The sequence below is a fragment of the Acanthopagrus latus genome, chromosome 21, assembly GCF_904848185.1.
Source record: "Acanthopagrus latus isolate v.2019 chromosome 21, fAcaLat1.1, whole genome shotgun sequence".
In the NCBI taxonomy this organism is placed as follows: domain Eukaryota; kingdom Metazoa; phylum Chordata; class Actinopteri; order Spariformes; family Sparidae; genus Acanthopagrus; species Acanthopagrus latus.
In genome coordinates this window covers 12,185,174-12,208,389 of record NC_051059.1, presented here as the reverse complement: position 1 = coordinate 12,208,389, position 23,216 = coordinate 12,185,174, and the positions used below count along the sequence as shown (strand labels likewise).

The 23,216-nt window shown below is 40.1% G+C and overlaps 1 protein-coding gene across 4 annotated transcripts in view; it reads right to left on the bottom strand.

The window, feature by feature from the left end:
• The window catches only part of LOC119011602 (piezo-type mechanosensitive ion channel component 2), an 82,209-nt gene that overhangs the window by 28,676 nt on the left and 30,317 nt on the right, over positions 1-23,216 (bottom strand). For 3 of the 4 annotated variants that reach the window (XM_037084876.1, XM_037084878.1, XM_037084879.1), the window contains exons 8-23: positions 20,011-20,185; positions 17,307-17,420; positions 15,762-15,797; positions 14,979-15,090; positions 13,873-14,054; positions 12,809-13,039; positions 11,992-12,112; positions 11,616-11,809; positions 9,802-9,950; positions 8,867-9,040; positions 5,613-5,929; positions 2,971-3,131; positions 2,148-2,318; positions 1,788-1,907; positions 598-798; positions 286-490 (exon numbers count right to left, since the gene is read on the bottom strand). In XM_037084876.1, coding sequence (XP_036940771.1) covers positions 286-490; positions 598-798; positions 1,788-1,907; positions 2,148-2,318; positions 2,971-3,131; positions 5,613-5,929; positions 8,867-9,040; positions 9,802-9,950; positions 11,616-11,809; positions 11,992-12,112; positions 12,809-13,039; positions 13,873-14,054; positions 14,979-15,090; positions 15,762-15,797; positions 17,307-17,420; positions 20,011-20,185 — 2,663 coding nt within the window. The remainder of the gene's footprint in view (positions 1-285; positions 491-597; positions 799-1,787; positions 1,908-2,147; positions 2,319-2,970; positions 3,132-5,612; positions 5,930-8,866; positions 9,041-9,801; positions 9,951-11,615; positions 11,810-11,991; positions 12,113-12,808; positions 13,040-13,872; positions 14,055-14,978; positions 15,091-15,761; positions 15,798-17,306; positions 17,421-20,010; positions 20,186-23,216) is intronic. The other variant, XM_037084877.1, reaches the window with a different exon arrangement.

Here is a 23,216-nt window from a genome sequence, read left to right as displayed (position 1 = left end):
ATGTTAAGACAATATGCTTTTTTATATGATCACAGAGTCAATACTGTGGCTTTGGTACTATTGATCAGGCAAACAGGAAATCCAAGATGTCCACTTTGTCTTTGTGAAGTTATGAAGTGCCTTTTTCACAATTTTGTCATTTATATATCTAATGATTATTCAATTTACTAGTAAAAAATAAATGCTAGATTGATCTACATGAAAAAAAGGCAAATTGTAGCAATAACTCGCTGTCAATCCCCTTCATGTGACTGTTTTCAGTACAATCTGGTCGATATCACAAACCTGTGCAGAATGCAGGTGGGATCCCGATGCATACAAAGTACTGGAAAGTCAGCATGCAAGCGAGGAAGCAGCAATATTTGGGCCAGATCTCAGCAATGGCTTTCCTTCTGCGTTTAAACATGACAGCTATCAAGGCGAACGCATGGAGCATGGCATAGAAGTCCATACGCTGCCCGATGACATTGACCACCAACAACAGGCACGTCTGAGGGAAGAAACGCAGTAAGTATACGCATGAAGTGACGGAGCAAACAGTTTTTTGATAGAACATTATGTATTTTTTCTACCTCTTTTCACTAACCCTAACCCTACCTCAAGTCCAAACTTGTAGAAGAAGTAGTTGATGAAGTATTTGACGAAGTTGACGATGCCCATGTCCAGATGATGCCGTGTGATGTCGTGGAAGATGATCCTGGCTGCAGGAGGTGAAAGTTTGTTTCTCAGTCTATAGTACAGCTGATGGCGGTAGATGGTTACCTCGAATGCTAACAGAGCGAGCATCAGGAGGTTGTTCTGCACAGAGAGAATATTCTTTTACTACTTTTGTTGAAAATACATGCAGACAGTTTAAAGGGACAGCTCACCCCAAAAACCAAAAACACATCCTCTTTACCGTAGAAACCAAGAAAGAGATGCTGCTGTATTTCACAGTATTTCAGACGCTGCCATCTATATTCACCATATTTGAGAGATTGCAGACATCCTTTAGGCCAATATCTCTAAAATTCTGCAACTCACATCAAAACATTTACATGATAAATACACTACAGGTTAGAGGAGAGACATGTATTTTAGACTTTCCGGTGAACTGTCCTTTTGAAATCATTTCAGTCATTGATCAAAGAAAACCACTGAACTTTTTCAGACAATAAAACCATATCTTGCAATCTCAGACTATATCTATGCATTCAAAATGCAAATGTAAGATGGGAGTTTACGCTGGTTGACCTTTTAAATAAAAAGCAATCAGCCATGGCCACCCAGCCCTTGCGTAAATAGTACAATATTGAATTGATTGACACATATTATAATTCATTCAGTCACTTATCAATTTAAAACACCATTTTTTTTGCCTGACTTTGAGTTAAAAGCATAAAATCTGGTGAGTGTTTGGCCACTGCCTGGTCTTAGTTACTATTTTTAACTTGTTATTTTCTTTTCTGGCAACCTGTAATGGACAATTGGACTGTGTCTTGGCCAAAAAGATGATAATAAGGATAATGTTTTCATGTTTTGTTTTGTTTTTCTGTACAGAATGAAGGTGCTCTACTTACCTTTGGAGAGGAATTTGAAAGTCAGAATTTTAATAAGGTCATAAAACCAAAGAAATATTTATTTATTTCCCTAACTGATTAAACAAGCTGCTCTCAGAGTAAAAGAATGTCCCCAGAACACTGCTGGGTTGTTTATTCAGTTTAGTCAGACACGAGAATGAGGATAATTTGTCACGCTACTCCTTTTCCGTTTCATCCTTTCAGCTGATGAATGTTTCCACTCCTCACCCTGAGGTAGTCCAGCAGGTCATCAACCTTCCTCAGGCCCACCCAGTGTACTGGTTCCACAGAACTCACATACAGGACAGAATTCTTCATCTCATCCTTCAGTGCACTTGTGTAATTTGGCTGTGGACAGAAAATATGTGTTGTTGGCTCTGACAAAACACAAACTTGCTTTCAAGGTATTAATTGTGAGATTTCAGTGCAATCAGTGCAGTGTGTGATGTGTGTTTGTGTGTACATCAGGTATGTACCTGTTGCTCAATAGCTACTGCATGTTTGTTTCAGATGAGACTTGATGATAATAACAAGCTGTGAATAGTGTACATCACATGGGTGGAAGAACTGTCGTGTCATTATATTTACCATGTGGCAGTCGGGTTTTGGTGGGTCAATAGACTTCAGCTGGTACAACATTTTGCACACAATGATGACACATGTCCACACAGTACAAATACTAGAGGCCAGGGGTCGATACTGGCTGTAGGGCAGTGCGAAGGCCCAGGATGCCAGGAATACATAGTTGAGCAGAGACACCTGCACAGGAGACAACACAGGTGATGAGACACTGACATCCTCCTTTTTCCTCATCGTCTCCCACCTTGAAGTAGAGGTATCAAAGTTCTGTTGTGTCACTGCAAATGTTTCAAAACATTACACAGAACTTTGAGTAACAAACACGTAAAAAAAACTGAAGACTAATGAACAACAAGTTACAACATGTATGCACAACCGCATGTACATGGGATTATTCGTGGAGTATCAATTTTCATTAGGCATGTAAACAGCTTAGTAGTAACACTGTCTTTGGAATACCAGTAAAAAAAATCATTTTTGGCGTGTAAAACATAGTCAGTGTCGAATGTTCTCTTGGATTTTACAGTAAGATTAAACTATGGAATGTGTATAAATGTGCTTTTTATAAGAGAAATGAGCAACTCGATCTTGAAAGCACCAGCCCCCCCCACTGCAGCATGTACTCAATAAGATTCCTTCATGATTGCAGCGGGCGAGAAAATGCACATCTGGAAGCCATAAATGTTACCACCTGTGATGACGGGCTACTGTAAAGCAGACGGGTCAAAACACTCGCGTTAAGCTCAGATACAATAAATGGACATGACATCCTGACGTTGCGGATACTGATTCAAGTCATATGTCAGTCTGTTTGCACGGCAGCCTTTCATACCTCTTTGACGCAGACCATGACAATGTAGCAGGACACAATCTTGATGATGTGGATTTCCAGCAGCCACCAGACGAACAGCTGCAGTTTGTGGAAATACTCCAGGAACTTGAGGAAGAGCACAGTTAGACGGTCGACCACCAGGTGCCATTTATTCTTCAGGTCTGAAGAAGAAGAGACAAAAGCCAGATGCACTTAAATGGAAGAACAACAAGACTGAAGAGGTGCGAGTGGAAAGGGTTTCCCGGCTTCTCCTCTTAATTATAGCAGACTGTCCTGTGCTAAAACACTTTTATCCATCCTCCAGCACTTCTGTGTCTTCTTGTACACCAACTCAAGATGGAACAGACGGCTAGAAATAAGATTCTTTCTTTACACTTCAAGAGTAGTTTGGGAGATATTTTATGTTTCTCTTCTCCGTAACATGGCAACCGTACAACGTCCCGCTGCCATAAATGTGTGTTAATCCTGAGGAGAAAATAGACCCCAGCAAATGCACTATTCCTGCAACTCCTGGCCAAAAAGATAACTGATCATTTCACATTTTTATAATTCCAAAAGAAGAAGTATGCAACCTGTACACCCGGCGGGTAAGAAGGAAAGCAGGAGAGTGCTCCCATTGGTCAATCCTTTCGCTGAGATAATGACAATCTGTACTATAACGAGTGAAAAAGAAATTCAATTGTTGACACCATTTAATCCCAGGTGCCCTCGAGTTCACTGTAACTAAAAAAGTATTGTATTCTGAAACTGTAAAATGTTTGTTTATGTCATTTTTCCCATGCGCAATATGTCAAGATGTATGGAAAACAGGCCTCAAACTGAAATTCTACACCGTAACTTTAATTATGTGAAGATTAAGACTTAATATTTGGTTTTATATTCTCACAAAGGATATAAAACAGCCACAGTTTGGTGGCGAGCGTATGTTTTAACAAAAGCCATATTATCTGAGGTTTTAATAGAGGCCTCATTGTTTGGATGAGAAAGTCTGAGAGAGCATATAGCTCATATAGCTCGCAGCTCATTATAAGCTGAGAGGCCCTGCGGGGTTGTGTTTTATCACCTATTTTATTTTGTGTGTATATAAACAACATTTTAATTTAAGACCAGTGTGAGTGTCTGTGTAAATATGCTAATGGTGCAGCGTGAGTTGGCCCCAGCAGGACGATGTAATGGGTTGAAAGTGAGCACTTGAGCTACGTGCCGTGTCAGAGCAGAAAACTGGAGGTAAATCTTCCTGAACCCAAAAATCTGCATTACACCAGATTTTTACAGCTTTGCATGGGATGATAAATGGTCGGCTGGAGGGAGTGCAGACGGCAGATACTTGTGCTGCAGTCTGAGCTCCTCTGGCTTGTAAAGATTGTATTGCTACATATGTCTTCTGGGCAGACCGAAAGAACTGCAGGCTGAGAGAGATCTACGCTCACAACAGTGCGACCGGTGGAACAGCACAGGAGTCTCATCTGTAAACACAGCGAGAGAGGTAAACATGTCCAGCAGCGTGGGGAAGCTTTAATACACTTTGGAGGAAAACAATAGCCTGTGCAACACACACACGGAAGCCCATATGAGATGCTCAAGTGCAAATACAAGTCTAGAAAATGAGCTCTGCCACACGCAATCCAGACGAACAGCTCAGCGATAACTTTGTTTTCATATTTCATATTTGGCATTTAAACATTTTTATTGTATATTAAATGCTTAAAGAATGTGGGTAAAGAATGTAAATAGGACACAATAAATGGCACTTAGTAAACTGCAGACCTTCGTCAAGGCCTGATAGTCCACTTTAATTCAATCAAGCCTATCTACTGTCCAATAAAATATCTATATCAGCTCGATCCAAGGTTTTTTTTTGATCTGCATCAAATTGTACTCACTCATAGATACCAGCAACCTTAATATGGCTCTTTTTCATCAGGATCCATGCATATTCCCTGACAAATTAATTAATTAACAAAAAAAAACCTCTTCTCTAAATGTTGGCCAGTTTCGCATCCAAAGTTATTGGGATCTGTTCTGGGCCCAGACCCGTCCTCCGTCACACTTTTCTGAGATTCAAATCTTTCCACTAGTTCTACTGATAAACTGATATACAAGCTGAGTGAAAGCATAAGCTCCTTGACGAGGTAATGAAGCAAAAAACAAAACAAACTCACTTAAAATAAGAGGAAAATTCTACAGTGATTCCGTGAAGTTATCAGTCACAGGCATTTAGTTACATTTTGTGCAGTGTTTGTCACACTTCCCAAAAATGTGTTGACAAAGCCCAGTGTCATCTTTCCCCTTCATATAAACCGTTTATAAACCGCAAGGCTTTGCATCTCGGGGGAGCTAAATTTTATAATGTATTGACTGAGATGTCTTGCTAAACATGTTGGGAGAGCAGCCATCTGGGCCTGGGCTCCAGTGAGATTGGATCTCTGTGAGCGGTGGCAAAAACTTGGAAAACGTGGCTCTGGCTCTCAGGCTTCATTACACATGCATGAGAGTGTTTCACAGACTTCAACCCAAAACCTTCGCATTTTTGTGTCTCCAAAACCAGTATTTCAGTATGACACTGTGGTGCATGCTACAGCAGAACAATAGCATGCTTTTCTGGAGATGACTTATAACTAGACTGCGGGCCTGCTCAGTACCTGAGCTCTGCTCCGTGCTCTGCTCCGTGCTCGGCTCTGGCTCCGTCTTCGCACTGCAATGGTGGCTCTCCTCCGTGCTGGACTGCCGCGGGTCAGAGAGGCTCCCAGGCTTCTCACCAGTCTTTTCAGCGTCACACATCACCACCACCAGGGCCTCCTCCTCTTTCTCCTCCGACTGCCACTTCCCCCGCTGTTCTTGCTCCTCCTGCTCCTCCTGTTTCTCCTGTGTCTCTGCTTCCTCTCTGGGCAGCGCCGCCTCCACTGAACTGGCGCTGAGCATGGTGAGGTCCGCGAGGCTGCCATCCTGGTGCACCAGCCTGAAGACAGGTGGGATGTTATTACGCTCAAAGACAGACGCATGCAGACTCATGCGCATATCTATATTTCTATACTCATGAGGACGACTTTTGGATTCGTCTTCTGTGGCTGTCTTTTATACTGCCATTTGTTTTTTCTTTTAAGTGATACAAAGAGCCACTTAGTAGCTGCCCTGGAGTATTCAATCCTATCACACCATCTTCCTCAGCACCCCATCACCACACGTAACTTCTCATATGTGCTATGCTTTTGGTACTGTATTTGTGAGGGCGTTAGGGTCTAACTGTTATCAAATGCCTTACTGAAATGCCCATATTGGCCGCTAGCATTTTCAACAACTTTGTCATTACTATGTTGGTAGATTTATGTTTTGCCGATGCACTAGTCTGTATTGGTTGCCTTTATCTCCCACTGCCTTCTGGGTAATTCCAGCTTCTCCTGCATTATGTTATTTAACTGATTGTGTCTTGATCAAATTTGACCAATTTGAGACCTCCATGCATCAACTTCAGCGAGCCACATGGGACTCTACCCTAGTAATTAATATAATAATATGGGAACAGGTGAAAAAATTAGTGTTCTCATACATTTTAGAGCATTTTTGGCCCCTAACTTTTTAACTTTTGGACTGTTTTCTTGACCTTTGAAGGGCTTTACTGCTTTAAGCATCTACAAATTTAATTTAAAAAAAGTATTTCCAAGTATTTAAAGTAAGTTGGATAACGTTTCGGGCTCATCATCCTTTATTAGAGAAAGAAGAGAGTCAATATGCTACAAAGGTGACTGTCATTTTCTACATTTATTGACAGCAGATCAGTTTTAGATGTCAGGCGGTATTTTTTCATGGTTTATGTGAATAATGGAAGAAGAGGGGCTGTTAGCTACAGAGCCAGCCTATCTCTAAGACAAGTTTTACATGTGAAAGAATGACTTTCATCATACACTTACATGTCCTCCTGTTAACAATAACTTTACAGAGAGCAATCTTAATCTGACATTAACGCTAAACAGCAATCTTAAGAAATCGGGGCTGGGGAAAAATTCTACATATTTGAACGATTTCCTCACGTTCCTATCATCGTGAAGGCTCTCTGTCCTCATGAGTACATAAATACAACACACACTCGAACAAATGGTCCAGGTGATTCTCAAAAGGCTCCGATGCAAACGCCTGGATGGGGATTATCAGCTCTGCGTCCTCTAACTGAACAGCAGAGCAACATTTCATCAGGCATTGTCATTGATAAGCAGTGCACATTCCTTCTGCATTCTTTAAAACAATCTGTGTTCTTATTTTTTTGTGTGTCTAAGGGATTGTTTCTTCTTGCAGCAGATAAGTGGTAGCAGCTGAACAGAGGCATCAACCCTTTAAATTTTTCTCAGGCAACAGTGCGAGATCAAAGGTCGGGGTTGGCTTGCATGAACCGGCCGCATATCAAGGCAAGCATTTGGTTATCCAGTGGTCACACTTACTTGCTCTGTTGAGTGGGAATTTTTTGCTTGATGCTGCTCAGAACAATAAAGTTACACAGAAGTCAAGATGAACAGTGAGGAGAGAAACCGACAGAGACAGGCTGAAACTGACACTTGAAATCATTTAAAAATATCCACGTCGTTTTTATTAAAATGCATGAAAACTAGCCAAGAGGCTCCTGTGGTTTGGGGCAGGCGAGCTTTTTCAGGAAGGGGGTAATTTTCTGAGGTTCAGTGCAGAAGAAAGGGGGAGATGTGGATCATTGGCAAGATTCTGGAAGGGAAGAACAGTTCTCAGAGATTCAAACATGCTTGCTTGACAGTTTGTGAAACCACTAAAGAAGAAGTATAGGGGTCTTTATTGGGAAAAGAGTGGAACTGGAGGAAGGTGAAAAGATCCAGAAAAGATAAAAGTGAACCCAAAAAGGCCACAAGCAAAACAATAAAATTACAAATCCTGAAAACAAACAACAATCATGTCAGTAAAATACCCAAACTCCGGGATATTTCATAACAACATCAGGGTATCATCATTGGCAAAAACAGAGCAACAAGGACAAGTCAGTGGGGGGAGGGGGGGCTGTAAGAGGAAGTTGAGACTCAGAGGTGAAATGGGGTGGTGGTAGATGCCACAGAAAGCGAGCAGATACCCACCTATCCATGATCAGATTGACACGCCCACTGACTTTAGCGTGGCTGCGTGAAGAAGGGTGGCAGAGGAGAGATGGTAGCAGGTCACACAGAGAGAAGCAGAGCAGAGGCGAGCTCAGCAAGCGGCAGTGGAACAATGGAAAACCCACAACAACATGACAATAAAGTGAAGTGTGAATGTTGCGTAACATTCATCACGACAGCGACAGACGGCGAACGAGAACAGCGGTTATGATGGGCGTTTGACAGCGCGTGTAAGTGTGATTATACAGAGCAGAATGAGATGAAAAGGGATGAATGTTTTCAACTCCCGCTCAACTTACGTGCTGGGGCTCAACACGTACATATTGTCATTTGCCATTCCCGACTAACTGGCATTCTTGTGCAATAACCTGAACTTTCAGTATCTCACGAGCTCATGAAGTTCAGTTTGTGCCCCTCCTGTACTGTCACATTGAGTCACGGGAAGCAGCTGTTTTCTGAAAGTGCTTCACCATACACTCTTTGTTGTGTTGTAGATGATGAGAGACCACTCTACTTGCCAAACCTCCTGATATCCTTTTCACACTTTCCCTATTCTATTTATTTATTAGTTAGTTAGTTAGTTAGTTAGTTAGTTAGTTAGTTAGTTAGTTAGTTAGTTAGTGGCACTGTACTGAGTGCAGTCTTCTGTCTTGCTGGGCCTCGCACTTCTCAGTGAGCGAGGACAATAATTAAGAAAAATATACAAATATTTAAACAAGTTTCAGACGCCATGGAGAGAAGAATTCTCATTTTGGTTTGGGAAAAAAGAAAAACATAAGTTGTCTCACCTGTAGATCGTGCTCTCCTCTTTGGCCACTACAGCCTGGAGGTCAGTGAGCTGGAGGAAGCGCTCATGGAAATAGTGCAGGTGGAGAATACACACTAGCAGGAAGGAAGTGGGTATGAAAATCCTGGTGAACAGCGTGGAGAGAGAAAAAGTCTCCAAGCCCAGGTCATTCAAGCTGCAGATGTAGAAAAAGTAAGAGGAAACAGAATAACATGAGATTTGTCTTTGTACCTTGAAGTACCTGTGATTAAGGAGGCCCTCAGATGTGAGTGTGTACGACAGTCAGCTGAACATTGAGGACCAAAAATGAACAAAGGTCATCTTGTGTTGTTGTGTCGTGATGTTACGCCATGTGGATCTTTTTTTCCTCAGCTCATCTGGTTGCCATTATTTTAATTATGTGTCATATCAACAACAACCAAATAACTATTTATTCTCCCTCTCTAACAACAGCGCCACATTCTATGAGTTAAATAAAAAGAAAAATAGACGTTTTGATGTTGAAATTCTGGCAAAGCTTCAAATCCAACTGTCCTTGTTGCAGAGGTGGCAAAAGTACACATGTTAAGTAGAAGTACTGATTTAGCCACTTTACTCAAGTAAAAGTAAGACAGTACAGGCTCTGAAATGTACTCAAAGTATAAAAGTACTGAGCTGACAGAACCTCCTTTTTTGTTGCTTTGTCTAGCTGCGTCTACCGATATGACCTGACAGGTTCAAATCAGTCTTGTGATGTTTTGAAGGCAACATGCAAGAACGCAAATGCATCAAAATTAAAGTAACAAACCTGTTTTGAAAATGTAAAAAGTTAAAATAAAACATAAATACTCCAGTAAAGTGCAGACACCTGAAGAATCTACTTGAGTACAGTATCAAAGTATTTGTAATTGTGAACCTCTGGTAACCTGCTTCTCCGACATGCTCGGTTAGGCTCACCTCGTCTCATTCATTTGCGTCACTCTGGACCAGACGGCCATCGAGTTCTCAAACTGGCAGGTGTAGACGAGGGTGAGGACCAGCATGGTGTATATCACCACCGACATCCAGAAGTATTTCAGGATCCTTCGCCACCACTCAAAGTGAACCTAGATAAGAATAATTGTGTTCATTGTGTCTCTGGGTTATGAATTCTGTGACATTTACAGCTATAGTGAATTAAATTAAACATGCTGCTCGGAGGATGTCTGGGTTTAGGGTGACTGCTCCGTTTTATAGTGGAGGGGGTTATAAAACAGTCGAGAATACACTGTGGACTATGAGCCGGCTGTACACAAACTTTATGACATACTAAAATTGTCAGCACCTTCTGTCTTTGGGAAATTGAATTTGGAAACTTTACAGTGTCCCGCCCTTACACACACACATACATACCACTTAAACAGTCTAATTTCAACTGATGATGGCACATTTTTGAATGCATCTAACTTGGTACTGGCCTCACAAGCAAAAGACATCACCAGCAAACAACAACAAATGTGTTCTATTTGTTCACAATCCAAAATATTCCAGGGATATTAAAGCTGCATAAAGAGTTTTTCTTTTTTTTTTTTTTAATTAATGTTAATTATTCTCTACATTCCAACAGTAATCACGGGTATAGAGTGTTGTGTCAGTAACTCATGTCTCTCCTCCCCCTGCTCATGCAGTAAAAGAGAAGAGAAATGTTCTGGTATCCCTGCCCACCTCATCCAATCAGGAACTTCACAAAGAGTCTGTTCTGTCTGCTCAGTAAACATGCAGAGATCCGGATCCTGCTGTTCTCGTACCTACATCGGCAATGGCTGAACAGGAAAGGCTACCTACTGAAACATCCCTGGTGACAGCTTAGACTACCAAGAGGCCAAGCGATTAAAGAAACACTGGAAGAAAAGAAAGAGGCGAAGAGAGCTGCCTCCAATAAAGAAAAGAGTTGTGTAAGTGTGGTGATGTGTAGAGCAGGAAGTGGATTACTAACGGCATAAAAAGGACAGGAAGTTAGCTAAAATGATGAAAGCACTTACAGTCGGTTGAAATATCACCATCTGAATTACCTATAAATGTGCACATTATATTTGGAGATGGTATAGACTCCACACACCAGAGCAGCAAAAAAGTATTTGGGATTTCAGTCAAGATTGTGTGTTTCTTGGCTTGAAAAATGTGAAAAAATGTTAAAAGGCGAAAATACATGTGTTTTATCTTACCTGGAGTGCTGTTTATCCATCTACACTGTTCTGCTGTCAGTTGCAGAGTTTTGGAAATATCGGCCAAAGAGATGTCTGCCTTCTCTCCAATACAAGGAAACAAGCTGGAACTAGGCTAAAGCGCCAAATAAGTACATTTTAAAAACTAAAGAGCACTGTGTCTTTCCCAATAATCCACAGACCTTGTTGTGAGCAGTTTCATGTAGGACAATTTTTCTTTCAACCAAACCATCAACTGGATCACCGGGCAGAATGAAGTGTGCATCTACTCTACTCGCCAAGCGCCATCTAGTTCCATTATATTTTGGAGAGAAGGCAGACGTCTCTACGGCTAATATCTCCAAAACTCTGCACATCAAAAAAAAAACAGTCTCAATGGGGAAATACTTCTGTGGGTTAAAGGAAAAACCAGTCATTTTTGATTGTGGAGTGAACTGCCCCTTTAACATCAAAGATAATTAATATGTTCTAAAACACACAAAAGAGGTGCACACCTCACCAATGTGTGTATCTAAGTCTGTGTGCTTCTGATGTAAAAATGCAACAATGCAGCGGTGTGTTTAGTACCTGATAGAGCGCCACACAGGAGAGGAACATCATCATGTAGATGATCTTGTACATGACGATGGTGCCCTCGAAGCTGACGAAGAAAAACATGCCACCGCAGATGTAGATCCAGTATTTGACCAGCATAGCCATGACCATGCCGCCCAGGACCTGCATGATGTCCTGCTCCCCTCCCTCCTCAGACTCCTCTTCCTCTATACAACACAGCAGCCAATCAGAAAATACTCTGCATTAACTCACAGCTTAGACACATCATCAGTGTTGAGCAAGTTACTTCTAAAAATGACTTGTATTGAATATGAAAATTATCAGCCATTCCTATAATCGAGAATCCTTACAACCTATAATAACAGAAAAACAGGAGTCCAGGGTTTACCCTTCTTCTTCTGATCCTCCACATGAACATCTGAGAGACTAGCGCTGTCCTCCTTTTGTTTTTCCAATCTCTCTGTGAGCGTTTGTCTCAGCAGCAGCCAGAAGCTCAGCATACACAGGACCTACACGCAATAAATAAAAAGTTTAGACACAAAGATGGCCAGCGAGAAAAGAGAAGATGAACGAATAAGTCACTTGAATTTACTTTAACTTGCTGAGAGCATAATACAGGTGGTCAAAACAACACTTGACTAAACCTTCAGGCATGTGCTGCATTCATCTGGCACTTAAAGTACACTTTAAATAAATAAAGTCTGACTCAGGTGTGACATATAATTTCATCTCCACCGTCTGTCTGTTTAATAAAACCGTAGCATGGACGACAAAAAACACATTAAGGCTGTAAGTCTGTGGTGGCCGACTGACATAATAAGGTCAGGCTCAGAAGCTGCGAACATCAAAGTCTTTGAACAATTCTAGTGTCAAAACACTACAAACCTGACCTTCTCCTTCTCGAGTACATCATTACATGACTTCCTTCCTTCTCTTATTTAAATAACAGTTTACTAGAGAGACACAGTGTGACAGTGTTTAGTTTCAGAATCTAAAAGATATATTGCACCAACTGCATACAAAGTTGCTTCAGAAATCCTTGCACATGCTAAATCATTCTCTCATCATTTAGTTGTGTTTTGGATCCACGTGGTTGTTACTCAATCTAAAAGTCAGTTTTGATGACGATGCATGGATTTATAATAAAAACAGAAATGGTCAAAATCAAGGAAATGATTGGGGTGTTCATTTTTTGACTTCCAAACCTTGGATGAAAGTGAGTGGAACGGATTGTTCTTCTTGACAAAGAACCCTGAGATTGGTTTCATGTTCTCAAAAGTCCAGATGTACTGCAGAACTATCAGCAGGTTGCCGTAGGCCACCATGAAGGGAGATGACAGCATGGCGTAGCGCCTCCGGTCCCTCACCATCCACAGCGCGCAAGACCAGATGAGGAAGACAAACGTCAGCCAGCTGACATATGTGATGCTCCACGCCTGACGAGAACAAATCACAGAGGGTTCTTCATGAAAACAGTAAAGTTGTTAACAATGATTATGGTTTCCTGCCTGTATCTCAGCATGATGGACATGAACAGTAAATATCCGGACATGAATGGGTAGTGAAGAATGTGTTGTCTAAAACAGAGCTGAATTTCACAGCTTCATTCTTGTCAGCAAAAAATAAATACAAAACACTAAAGCGAGTGGCAAACAAGAACAAAACCCACTTCCTCCTTTTCCTCAAAACACATGTGAGGGGAGAAGGAGAAGGAGAAGAAGAAGAAGAAGAAGAAGAAAAAGAAGAAGAAAAAGACAGGAGAAAAAAAAGTGTAACTCAAATGTATTTAACTATGATTCATCCAGGAATGTTTAAACCGGGAACAGATGCTCATCTCCAGTTTTCTCCTGTTGTTCTGCCAGTGCTTCCACTGGAGCAGAGAGATGAGTTCAATGCCTCGCTCAAGGATATCTTAATTGAAGCTGATCAAGGAGGCAGGAGTGTTTGGCATTAACTAACCACACCAGCATGTTTCCATCAGGACTGTGGGTACAAACTTGTGATTTTCTGGTTACGATGCTGCGTTCATGTCATGTCAAATTAAACTGTAAATACAAACCTCTAGCTGGAAAGTCGCATTTTCACTGGAGTGGTTTTTTTGGGTAGTTACATTCACATTACAATTACGTCATTTTTGCAACAGTTTATTCACGGTCAGTTTGTATTTAATAAATGCATTTGATTTTGAGGTGTTCTCCGTTCTGACATCCAAACACGTGGCATGGGTTTCTGTAGCTCTGTAACAACATCTGTGTGCTGCGTCACTCACCATCATCGCTATGAGGGCACAGATGTAGCTCTGTTTCATGACAAAGTGGAAGATTTTGACCATCGCTCCGACTCCTCTTTTCTTTATCCCGTCCACTCCCTCCTCAGACTTCTCCTCTCCTCCGTCCAACACTGAATCCTCCGGGGGTAAACACACCTCATACACACACTCATCCTTCTTCTCTGGTTGGACACATAAACACAACTCACTGTTACTAATAGTTACAGTGCTCTGCAGTGATTAAGTGTTCAGATTCCAGAAAGTTGGTGACTATTCTGAAATCTGTGCAGCAGAAGCCAAGATACCCTGACTTTAACTCCATAGAAAGGGACCAGCTCTACATTTCCCATGATGCAATTCAAAAGCATCTTTTGTTAGATCCTCCGTGCCACCTATATCCATCGAAATCTGTGCCTCAGTTAGCAACACAGGCTTTTTTGTTTTTGAGTCTACTGCTGTGTGGGGCTGTACTTTGGCACAGCTTTGAGCTAAATGCTAACATAATTATGCTAACATGCTGACACTGACAATGCTAACATGCAATGTTTAGCATGTGCGATGTTTTACATGTTAATTATCTTTGTTCAGAGTGTAAGCATGCTAATTTTGCTAATTAGCAGCATGTAGCATGTAAATGTCATTATTTTTGCAGTTATTAAGTGGAGAACCAGAGTATTGGACAAATAGAGAATTTGACCTGATGATGGTGCTGCATGAAACTCAAAATTTTATGACAGCAATCATATCAAATTTTAGAAATACAGTAAAGTGTACAGTACAGTACAGTAAATTCTTTGTAATCCCTGGACAAAGTCCTCACAGTCAATATTCAATTTAGAGTGTTGTTTTATAATTTATAATTCTGTGAGTTCAACTGCAACAAACTGCAAAGTACCGGCACAAAATAAAAGAGCCAAGACACAGTAAAGTGTTGTGCAGTCAAAACAAAGGAATCACCTCAGTGTCTATGGCAACAAAAATCAACAATATCTGATAGTCATTTTAATTTACTAGAATTGTGTCAAAATAGAACAGAGGAAGAATATAAATCTTCAAATTGTTTTCATTTGTTTTAATGCTGTAACTTCATTTCATAAAGAGCTCACCTGTACCATCGCCAGGCGGGTCCAGTTTATACTGGGGGGTTGAGTACAAGTCCAGACAGACTGGTCCATTCTCAGTTGTGACAAACTCAAAGGACGTCCCATTGGGCACAGCCTGTAGATCATCATCATAAATTATAAACATGTTTATGTAACAGAGGAACAGATTTGTTAAGGTACCACACGACTGAAGAGCGTTCTGCCCTACAAAGGCAAACTGGAGTAACTGTGATTATAGGATTTACTAGTTGGATATTGAGCTTTTTTTGCCAGACGTGAGTTACAACACTTCGGCTTTGTAGGGCAGTAGAAGGAATTTCTTTTTACTTTTCACACTGCACTATATTTAACACAGCCTTTAACCCAAGGATACCATTTAAAAGTCATTATAATCATACAATTGTGACCTTTCACAGATGTGGCAGGGTGGCCATTTCATCTAAATCTACAGGTCAATTTAGGTCAAACGTTATATAGGTTATATACATTAGCAGATTTTTCTGCTTTATTGGGCCCTAACACATTTATAGGTAAGGACATTTACAACAACAAAGGACAAGCAAAGTTTTATCTTCCTGACATTGTTTCCAACTCTGAGACACAGGAAATCTGTCCATGTACAGGCAGGATGACAAAAGGAGTTAAACTTGAACTTTTGAACTTAGGTTGACTTTGTCCTATGAGGGTGCAGTGTGAAAAGCATTTTGCATGGATTCCTTTTCTTGCAGTAAGACTACGGGGTGAAGAGGGGTAAGGTGCACAGATTCAATCCAGAGCAGCCCCCACCTCAGTTGTACTGATGCCATCCTGGGTTGAGAGGAGCTAGGAGGAGAGAAAGAGCATACAAGGCAAGGTGTGTTATCGATGAGCTGCTGAAGTCAAAGGCCTTCTCCTTCTTTATAGTCGCTGATAAGCAGGAACAAAGTCGAGCAGCACTACTCTGTAAATCGAGCCCATCACTCATCTGTGTCTGCACACCCTAAAAGCTTTTAAACCTCAGGAGGTGGCCGGTGGAGACAGACTACGGACCTTGATATGGGAACAAGGTCAGAATATGTGTGTGTGTGTGTGTGTGTGTGTGTGTGTGTGAGAGAGAGAGACAGAGAGAGAGAGAGAGAGAGAGAGAGAGCGAGAGAGAGAGAGAGAGTGCATTTCAAGTTGAAATCTTTCCAGGGATGAGTCAAATTCTAATTTGGACGTGAAAGCTCTGGGAAACAAGACTTAACTTATGAAGACAATCAACAAGAGCCGGTTTCCTGTTTATTTTTTACTATGGCTGAGATTTTCAGTTACATTACAGCAACACTGCTGCTTGGTGCTCACACATGGTCGAAGCTGATGGAAAGCGTTTCCCAGACGTCGATCTTTCATGTGACGATGCCGACGTGTTATCTTTACCACCATTTTGCTGCTGTTTACATTCAATCCAAGGCTAATTCAAAAGATACATGTTAAGTGTTAATGTATATTTTTATAACAATTATAATAAATAATGATATAATATAATTTAATATATTACTTTTTGACAATTTATACTAACATACCTAACACATAAATTACAGTATATACACATAATAACACATTATTCATACTAACACTGAGTAATTATTGTATACATATACCTCTTATTTTATATTTATATTATTACTTTATTACATTCCTATATTGTATATGAACAAGCTTATATAAATCAGTTTGTACATATATCCTGGAGTACATAATATCTTCTCCATGTTTAGATTTACATACAGCATTTTTCCATACATCCTGACATATATTACATCCTCTTTATGATTAATGACAGCTTTTATATTATATTAGCTGCGTAATTATATCAGTATTTTGATGCATATGCTGAGATATATTATATCCTTTATGTTTATATACTTATTTGTGTGTGTGTATATATATATATATATATATATATATATATATATATATATATATATATATATATATATATATATATATATATATATATATATATATATATATATATATATAAAATCTTGAGATTTATTAGATACTACATACAATTATGGGTACAATTACCCATTGTGTGTGTATATATGTGAAAGGTATATTTAATCTTTGTAGTTTCTTATTATTTCTTACCTTTCTGGGGGTTTGTCTTTATCTTTCACTTAGATTTAGACTTTCGCCCTCTGCCTTTATCTTTTCAACAGCTGTAACAGCTGTGCAGCGCAGGATCAATAAAGTCTCATCTTAAAACGGGGTCTTGTGTATTGTATAGTAATATGCAAACCAAACGATGATTACTGCATGACCAATAATCAATACTTTGTTATTCACAAGTGCACCCTTACGTACGTTTTTCTCATCTGTGCCTTGGCGTGACTCCCACCACATGTGCCTCTTCCTGTTGGCTGAGTTATTTTGTCCGTCCAGATCTTCCTCCTCACACATATCATCGTCCTTCTCGTCCTGAAAAAACACAGATAGATAGTTTGGATTGTTTATATCTGCACCGCTGAACTTTGAAGTCGGGATCAGTTGAGTGCAGAATCTGAAGAGGAGCTGGATGACCTTTTAAAAGAGGAAATTATGCAGTTTTACTGTAAATTATCAATGTTTTATGGCATCGGATTTCCTGTTTTTTATTTAAAACAGACAAGGTTCTATCTTGGCAATGTCCAAGTTGTTCTAATAAAACAAAACACTGAAAAAACTTAATAAAATGTAATTAACCTGCAGGCTCTTCAAACATCTTTTTATCTCCCATTCACATTGGAAATATCATCCTTCAGATATAACTTCCCCATGTCTCACTCCTTTGATAGTTTTACTAAAACTGGATTAAATCATTCTGTTTTCACAGGTTTTACTGCATTGGTGAACTACTGCTGAATAAACACAGGCAACAAACTACAAATCAAGAATGAAATCGATTGAGAAATACAACAGGGCATCTGAATTTTTCTTGGGGTTTTTTTGGTGAAGGTGAGGTCTATCATAATCTGGCACCTTCACCATCGAACAAACCTGTCAGCTGCTGATTTATCTCGCAATCATGTTTTATTATTAGCGACGTCTAAAGTGTAAGAGTAGGCGAAAACACACACACACACATACACACTTCTCTTGTAGAGAGATCAATAATGCATACAGTCCTGCAAGTTTACAGGGAAGTATTGACCCCTCTATAAAAACACTAATCTATAACTCCATTACAGGGCAGAGGAGCTGAGTGTCGAGCTCTGAGGAGACCGGCTGAGTCCAGGAGAGGGGGGTCTTATTCAGGACATTTAAGTCTACATCTTCCAACATTGCACAGCATTTCATTGCAACTGAAGTAGTTCCATTATGAGTTCAGTTTTTTTTTTCAAGGACTCAGTTCACCCAAAAGACAAACAAACATAGCTATTGAGGTGTTGAAGTCTTGCGGGTATTTTGGTTTTAGTAACCCACGTTTTGATGTTTCAAAACAGGGATTTTTGCATCCAGCCCAACACAATGGGATTTATTTCAGTCATCCAAACAACATACATTTTTTCTATTTCAGCATTAACGTCCCATTTGCTTGCTTTTTTTAAATGAACAAACAGTTTTCATTCACTCAATTTAAATCCCAGATTACAAACTCTGATGGTGCATTTTGTCTTATTTCTGGTCCAGGTTTAAAAAATGTACTTTTAATTATAACAAACCTCATTAACTCAATTAGTGTCTATTCAGTATTCCACATACAAAACTGTCAATCCATTAAAATATAAGGTCATAATCTATTTTAGTCTGATTTAAATAGACTTGTGTGACATGACACTTTGAACCTATTCTTTCACGTTTTTGTCCTCAGACCTTCATCAGGTAAAAAACTATGACTACAGCTTGTGTCGGGATCACGCAAAAACAGACTGAGACACACGTATTCCACGTCTGACCATCCGTCCAACGTCAGTTTCTAACCCACATCAGTTTTGATATATAAATGTGTTTTGTTGAAGGGATGAACAACATTAAGTACACAATTATGGCCCAGTTCACTTGTTTTCCAAAATTCACTTATCTCATATCATGTTCTATTGCACCATATGTCCCAATTTGGTGTTGGGTGTGGTGTGACCCCGTCTAGTTCCACCTAATGTCTTAAGGTGAACTGGAAGGAGTGAAACTGGGATGCGGTGAGCCACAACTTCAAAACAAATGCATGCTAGTGGCTTCAAGAGGGCAGCCTGTGGCTCCTTCCCTACTTCCTGCCAGCCTACGTCCGGTGTCTTTGCTTGGACCACTGTCATTGACACTGACATAAAACCACATGACAAAGTACTCAAAACTGCCTCTGTGGTAGTTCCAGGATGACACACACACGCAGACTCACAAGGTGAAAGCTGGTGAATATGACGTAATTCAGATGCAGAGTGCATCCTCCTTACCTGTGAGTTTAATTTGTAATAATTTACACAATAACATCACTTATCATCATTTCATAAGTCATCAAATTTGGACCAGTGGTGTCTGAGTTATGATGTAACAGCTACATACTATTTTGCCCCCGTAGCTCACTGTAACACTGCCTTGTTACAGTCATGCTGTCAAAATTAGACCAACAGTGTCTCAGATAACACCCGAGCTACGGCGGACAGATCCAGCCAGCCATCGATCGTCCTGGAATCTTCCATCAATACAGTTTCTCTGATCACGAGGCCACCTGGCTGCCCATTTAATTCAATCTGTTTTCTATTTCAGTTCGCTGTCTGGAATTTACTGAGGAGCTGTGTAGGAGGTGTGGTGTGCTGAATTCAACTAAACATCACTGACACCCACCAACTTCTAGTATCACCCTGATTTTGCTGCAAGTACAGAATTCAATTTCTGAGGGTATTTTTTCCCATGAAGACATTTTGGCGTCATGAGGGTCTGATTACATTATGCAGTTCACTATTAATCATGTGATTGTTTTTCAGCCAAATTACGGTTAAATTATTGACATATTTTACAGTAAATGTCCTCGTGCTGTGAACTAAAAAGGTCTACTCTCATGTGTTTTCGTTGCATGCCTGTCTGCTGTCCTCACCGTCAGCTGGTCGATAGGTTCCTGCAGCCAGAGGCGGATGAGCGTGGCCAGGGTGTAGTAGAGAATCAGCAGCATGATGGGGCTGACAAAGTGGAACCACTTACGCTCCGGGTGCACGATGAGCTTCCACGTGTGGGAGCAGTTGGTCTGGACAATGGGGGAGATGCCAAATGTACTGCAGAGACAGACAGACAGACAGATGCACGAGGATGGGAACACGCCAGGATTTGAGTTGTAAAATTAAGAACTTTGAGTATAAATTAGCAAAAGACAATGTTTGATAATGTCATATATATACATATATATAATAATAATAATAATAACATATTATTGACCACAAACAGATGAAGCAGAACATTTTTATAACATACACATCAGACAGACATAGTGATTCTGGCATAAGGGATTGATTTCTGACCAAACAACTCTATTCTAAGAAAACAACTTTGTTTATCAAATTGCTGTCAAGTAATTCTTCGTTTTGAAAAAAAAGGCTGCATATTTGATGATTCCAAGCTCTCATATCTTAAAATGTGATGCTTATCTTGGTCTTTTATGAAAGTTAATTGACTATTTTGGCATTTGAAGATGTTGCATTATGCTTCTTTAAATTCAGATCTACATTTTTTTTTCTATTTATTACAGACTAAACAATGAATCCATTAATCAAGCAAATAATATGCAGAGTAATCACCTCAGAAAATGACAGTTTGTTGAAGGCCTACTTTGTTTGTCCCTCAGTGTTTTACGCTCTATCCTACTGTAACTGAGGAAGCTGTTTCAGGTTTTGACCCTGATAAAGGATCGAACCTGAATTCTTCCTTCCGAAGCCATGAGACGAGGTCACAACGCAAGAATCCTCAAGCCTGAATGTTTTTTGTCATTAATCAGTGGATTCGATCGTTCCTCGTTGAGATAAGTGCATTGTTCAATTCATTACATTCAATTCGGCGTAGGCGGCCTTGGGTTCTCCATCTTTAAAACTAATTATCGATTCCAGAAACAAAGCCAGGATGGATGAGATGAAGCAGACGATACAAAAGATTATGGGAATTGCAGAGTCATGCTGTCTGTGCTGGGTGGCCTATATGATACATACACTTTAACTTCTGTTAACATGAGTCAGTCCTAAATTTTAGTTAGGGGTTCAGTGTTTTTAGAATTTAAAGACAGCATTGCCTATATATATGTTTAAGGGTTTTGTGAAGCAATAACAACAATATTAATTTCTCTTAAAGCTGACTTTCCCCTCATGTAAACAGCTTAAGAACTGATAGATGACATTCCCAGCGAGAACATCTCCCTCTACGCCCTCAGCCTGGAATCTAAAAAATGCTCTGAGGCTAAAAGTCTGTTTTGCACCACAAAGGATGCCGTATGATTCACTCCTTTTCCTCTGAGCAGAATAAAGGTCATCTCCTCCACAGGAACTGTACTGACGTATTCCAGTGACAGACAAACAGATTTAGATGCCTCCAAAGTATTTTCCTTCTGTGCCATGTGGACAAGTGAACCCCCCCCTCTGACCCCATCACACTTCCTGAATGGTTTCTTGCTGCAGCTGGGGAAGGCCCACTGGTCACATGACTGGGGACTTCCATTGTAAGGACGGGAGGCAGGAAGTGGAGTGGAAGCCAGGCCTCTCAACAGTCTCACTCAACACCAGGGCGACAGCAAGGCCGAGTCACTGTCAACAGGCACAATTAGGGCAGGCACGAAGGTGGCCTATTGTCCAATGGGGGCTGCACATATTTACAGCTGTAGGAGCTTCACTCTGACCAGCATGCTGGGGGAAAACAGGCAAGATCAGAGGAGGACACGTAACTTTTTATCATCACATTGGGTCTCAGTTTTCGTGCGGCTGCAGACAGAAATACCTCGGCGCTGTGGAAAATCAACATGAACACGGTGCAGGGACGGCACATGATGAAACAGGCTGCCCGTTCATTTTAAGAGCTATTAATGAAGAATCCACCCAAAAGTCTCTAAATTTAGGACCTCAAATACCAAAATAAAGAGCTAGTTAGTGTTTAAAAAGTGTTTAAAACAATTACACCCACTTTCCCGTATTTACTAGCTGGAGAGTAAACAAAGCAAATTCAAAAGTTAGTATTAAAGTTAAGAATCATCTTGGATGAAAATTTAGATTTTTTTTGGTTGTTGTTTGTATCAGTGGTTCACAACGTTTTTTGCCATTTAAACCTTCAAAATGAAGTAGCGTCCACATGTCACCGTCAGATTTTAAAAAGAGTATATCTTTTTTCCATTTTTGTCTGATTTCAAAGATTTTAAGTGATATGAGGAGGTGGCTTTCCAGTATTTAAAGACCTAAAGATTCTATTTAGCAAAAGAAATAAGTGATGACAATTTTTTTAATATTTTATACTTAGTTACCATTTTTGTCTTTTGTTACTATTTCATTCTGCTTTTTCTATGTCATACATTCTATTCTATGTTATCATCTTCTGCACTATGTGGCTGTGTGGCATTGTATTACAACCGAATACCGAAACAGATGCTTCTACAGCTACTGTACTAAAGTTACAACAACATTCACAGTTTCACCGGACTATTATCGCCTGTGCAGGCGGTGTGAGAGGGGTCCATTCATTGTAATGAGTGTGTTTTCTTTAACGAGAAGCCTGTCGATGCAGCCTTGTAATCACACCTTATCTGCCATCTGAACCAGTAAAGGGATGGGGACGACACAAGGTTTGTTCAAGGCAGTTTCAGCTATACATAGCTGTAAATAGCCTCAGTCCTGACACACAGCCGCACAGCTTTCAAATGAGAAACTGTGAGATCAATAAAACTCTGCAACACCAAGGGCGATGAGACAACAGCTACAGTGAGACAACAGCAGAGATACCTAAGGATTCAGTTGAGTAATAGAAGTACTCATCAGCAGCACAGTGTATATAGTTTCTTCTCAATTTACAACCCTAATTCCAGAAAAGTGGCATGATGTGTAATGCATTAATAAACAAAATATGTTTACTAATCTTTTTTGACATATATTACATTTTTACCTTATTAACATAATTGATTTTTCAAAATATATGCCTCCTCAAAAGATTCACTGGTTGCAGGGATGTGGTGAGATTCATTGCTTTATACAGATGATATTATTACATGTGCTCAGTAAACACAACAGTTTTTTTTGTTGTTGTTTTCTTTATGTTTAGTTTTCTTTATTTTCATTTTCA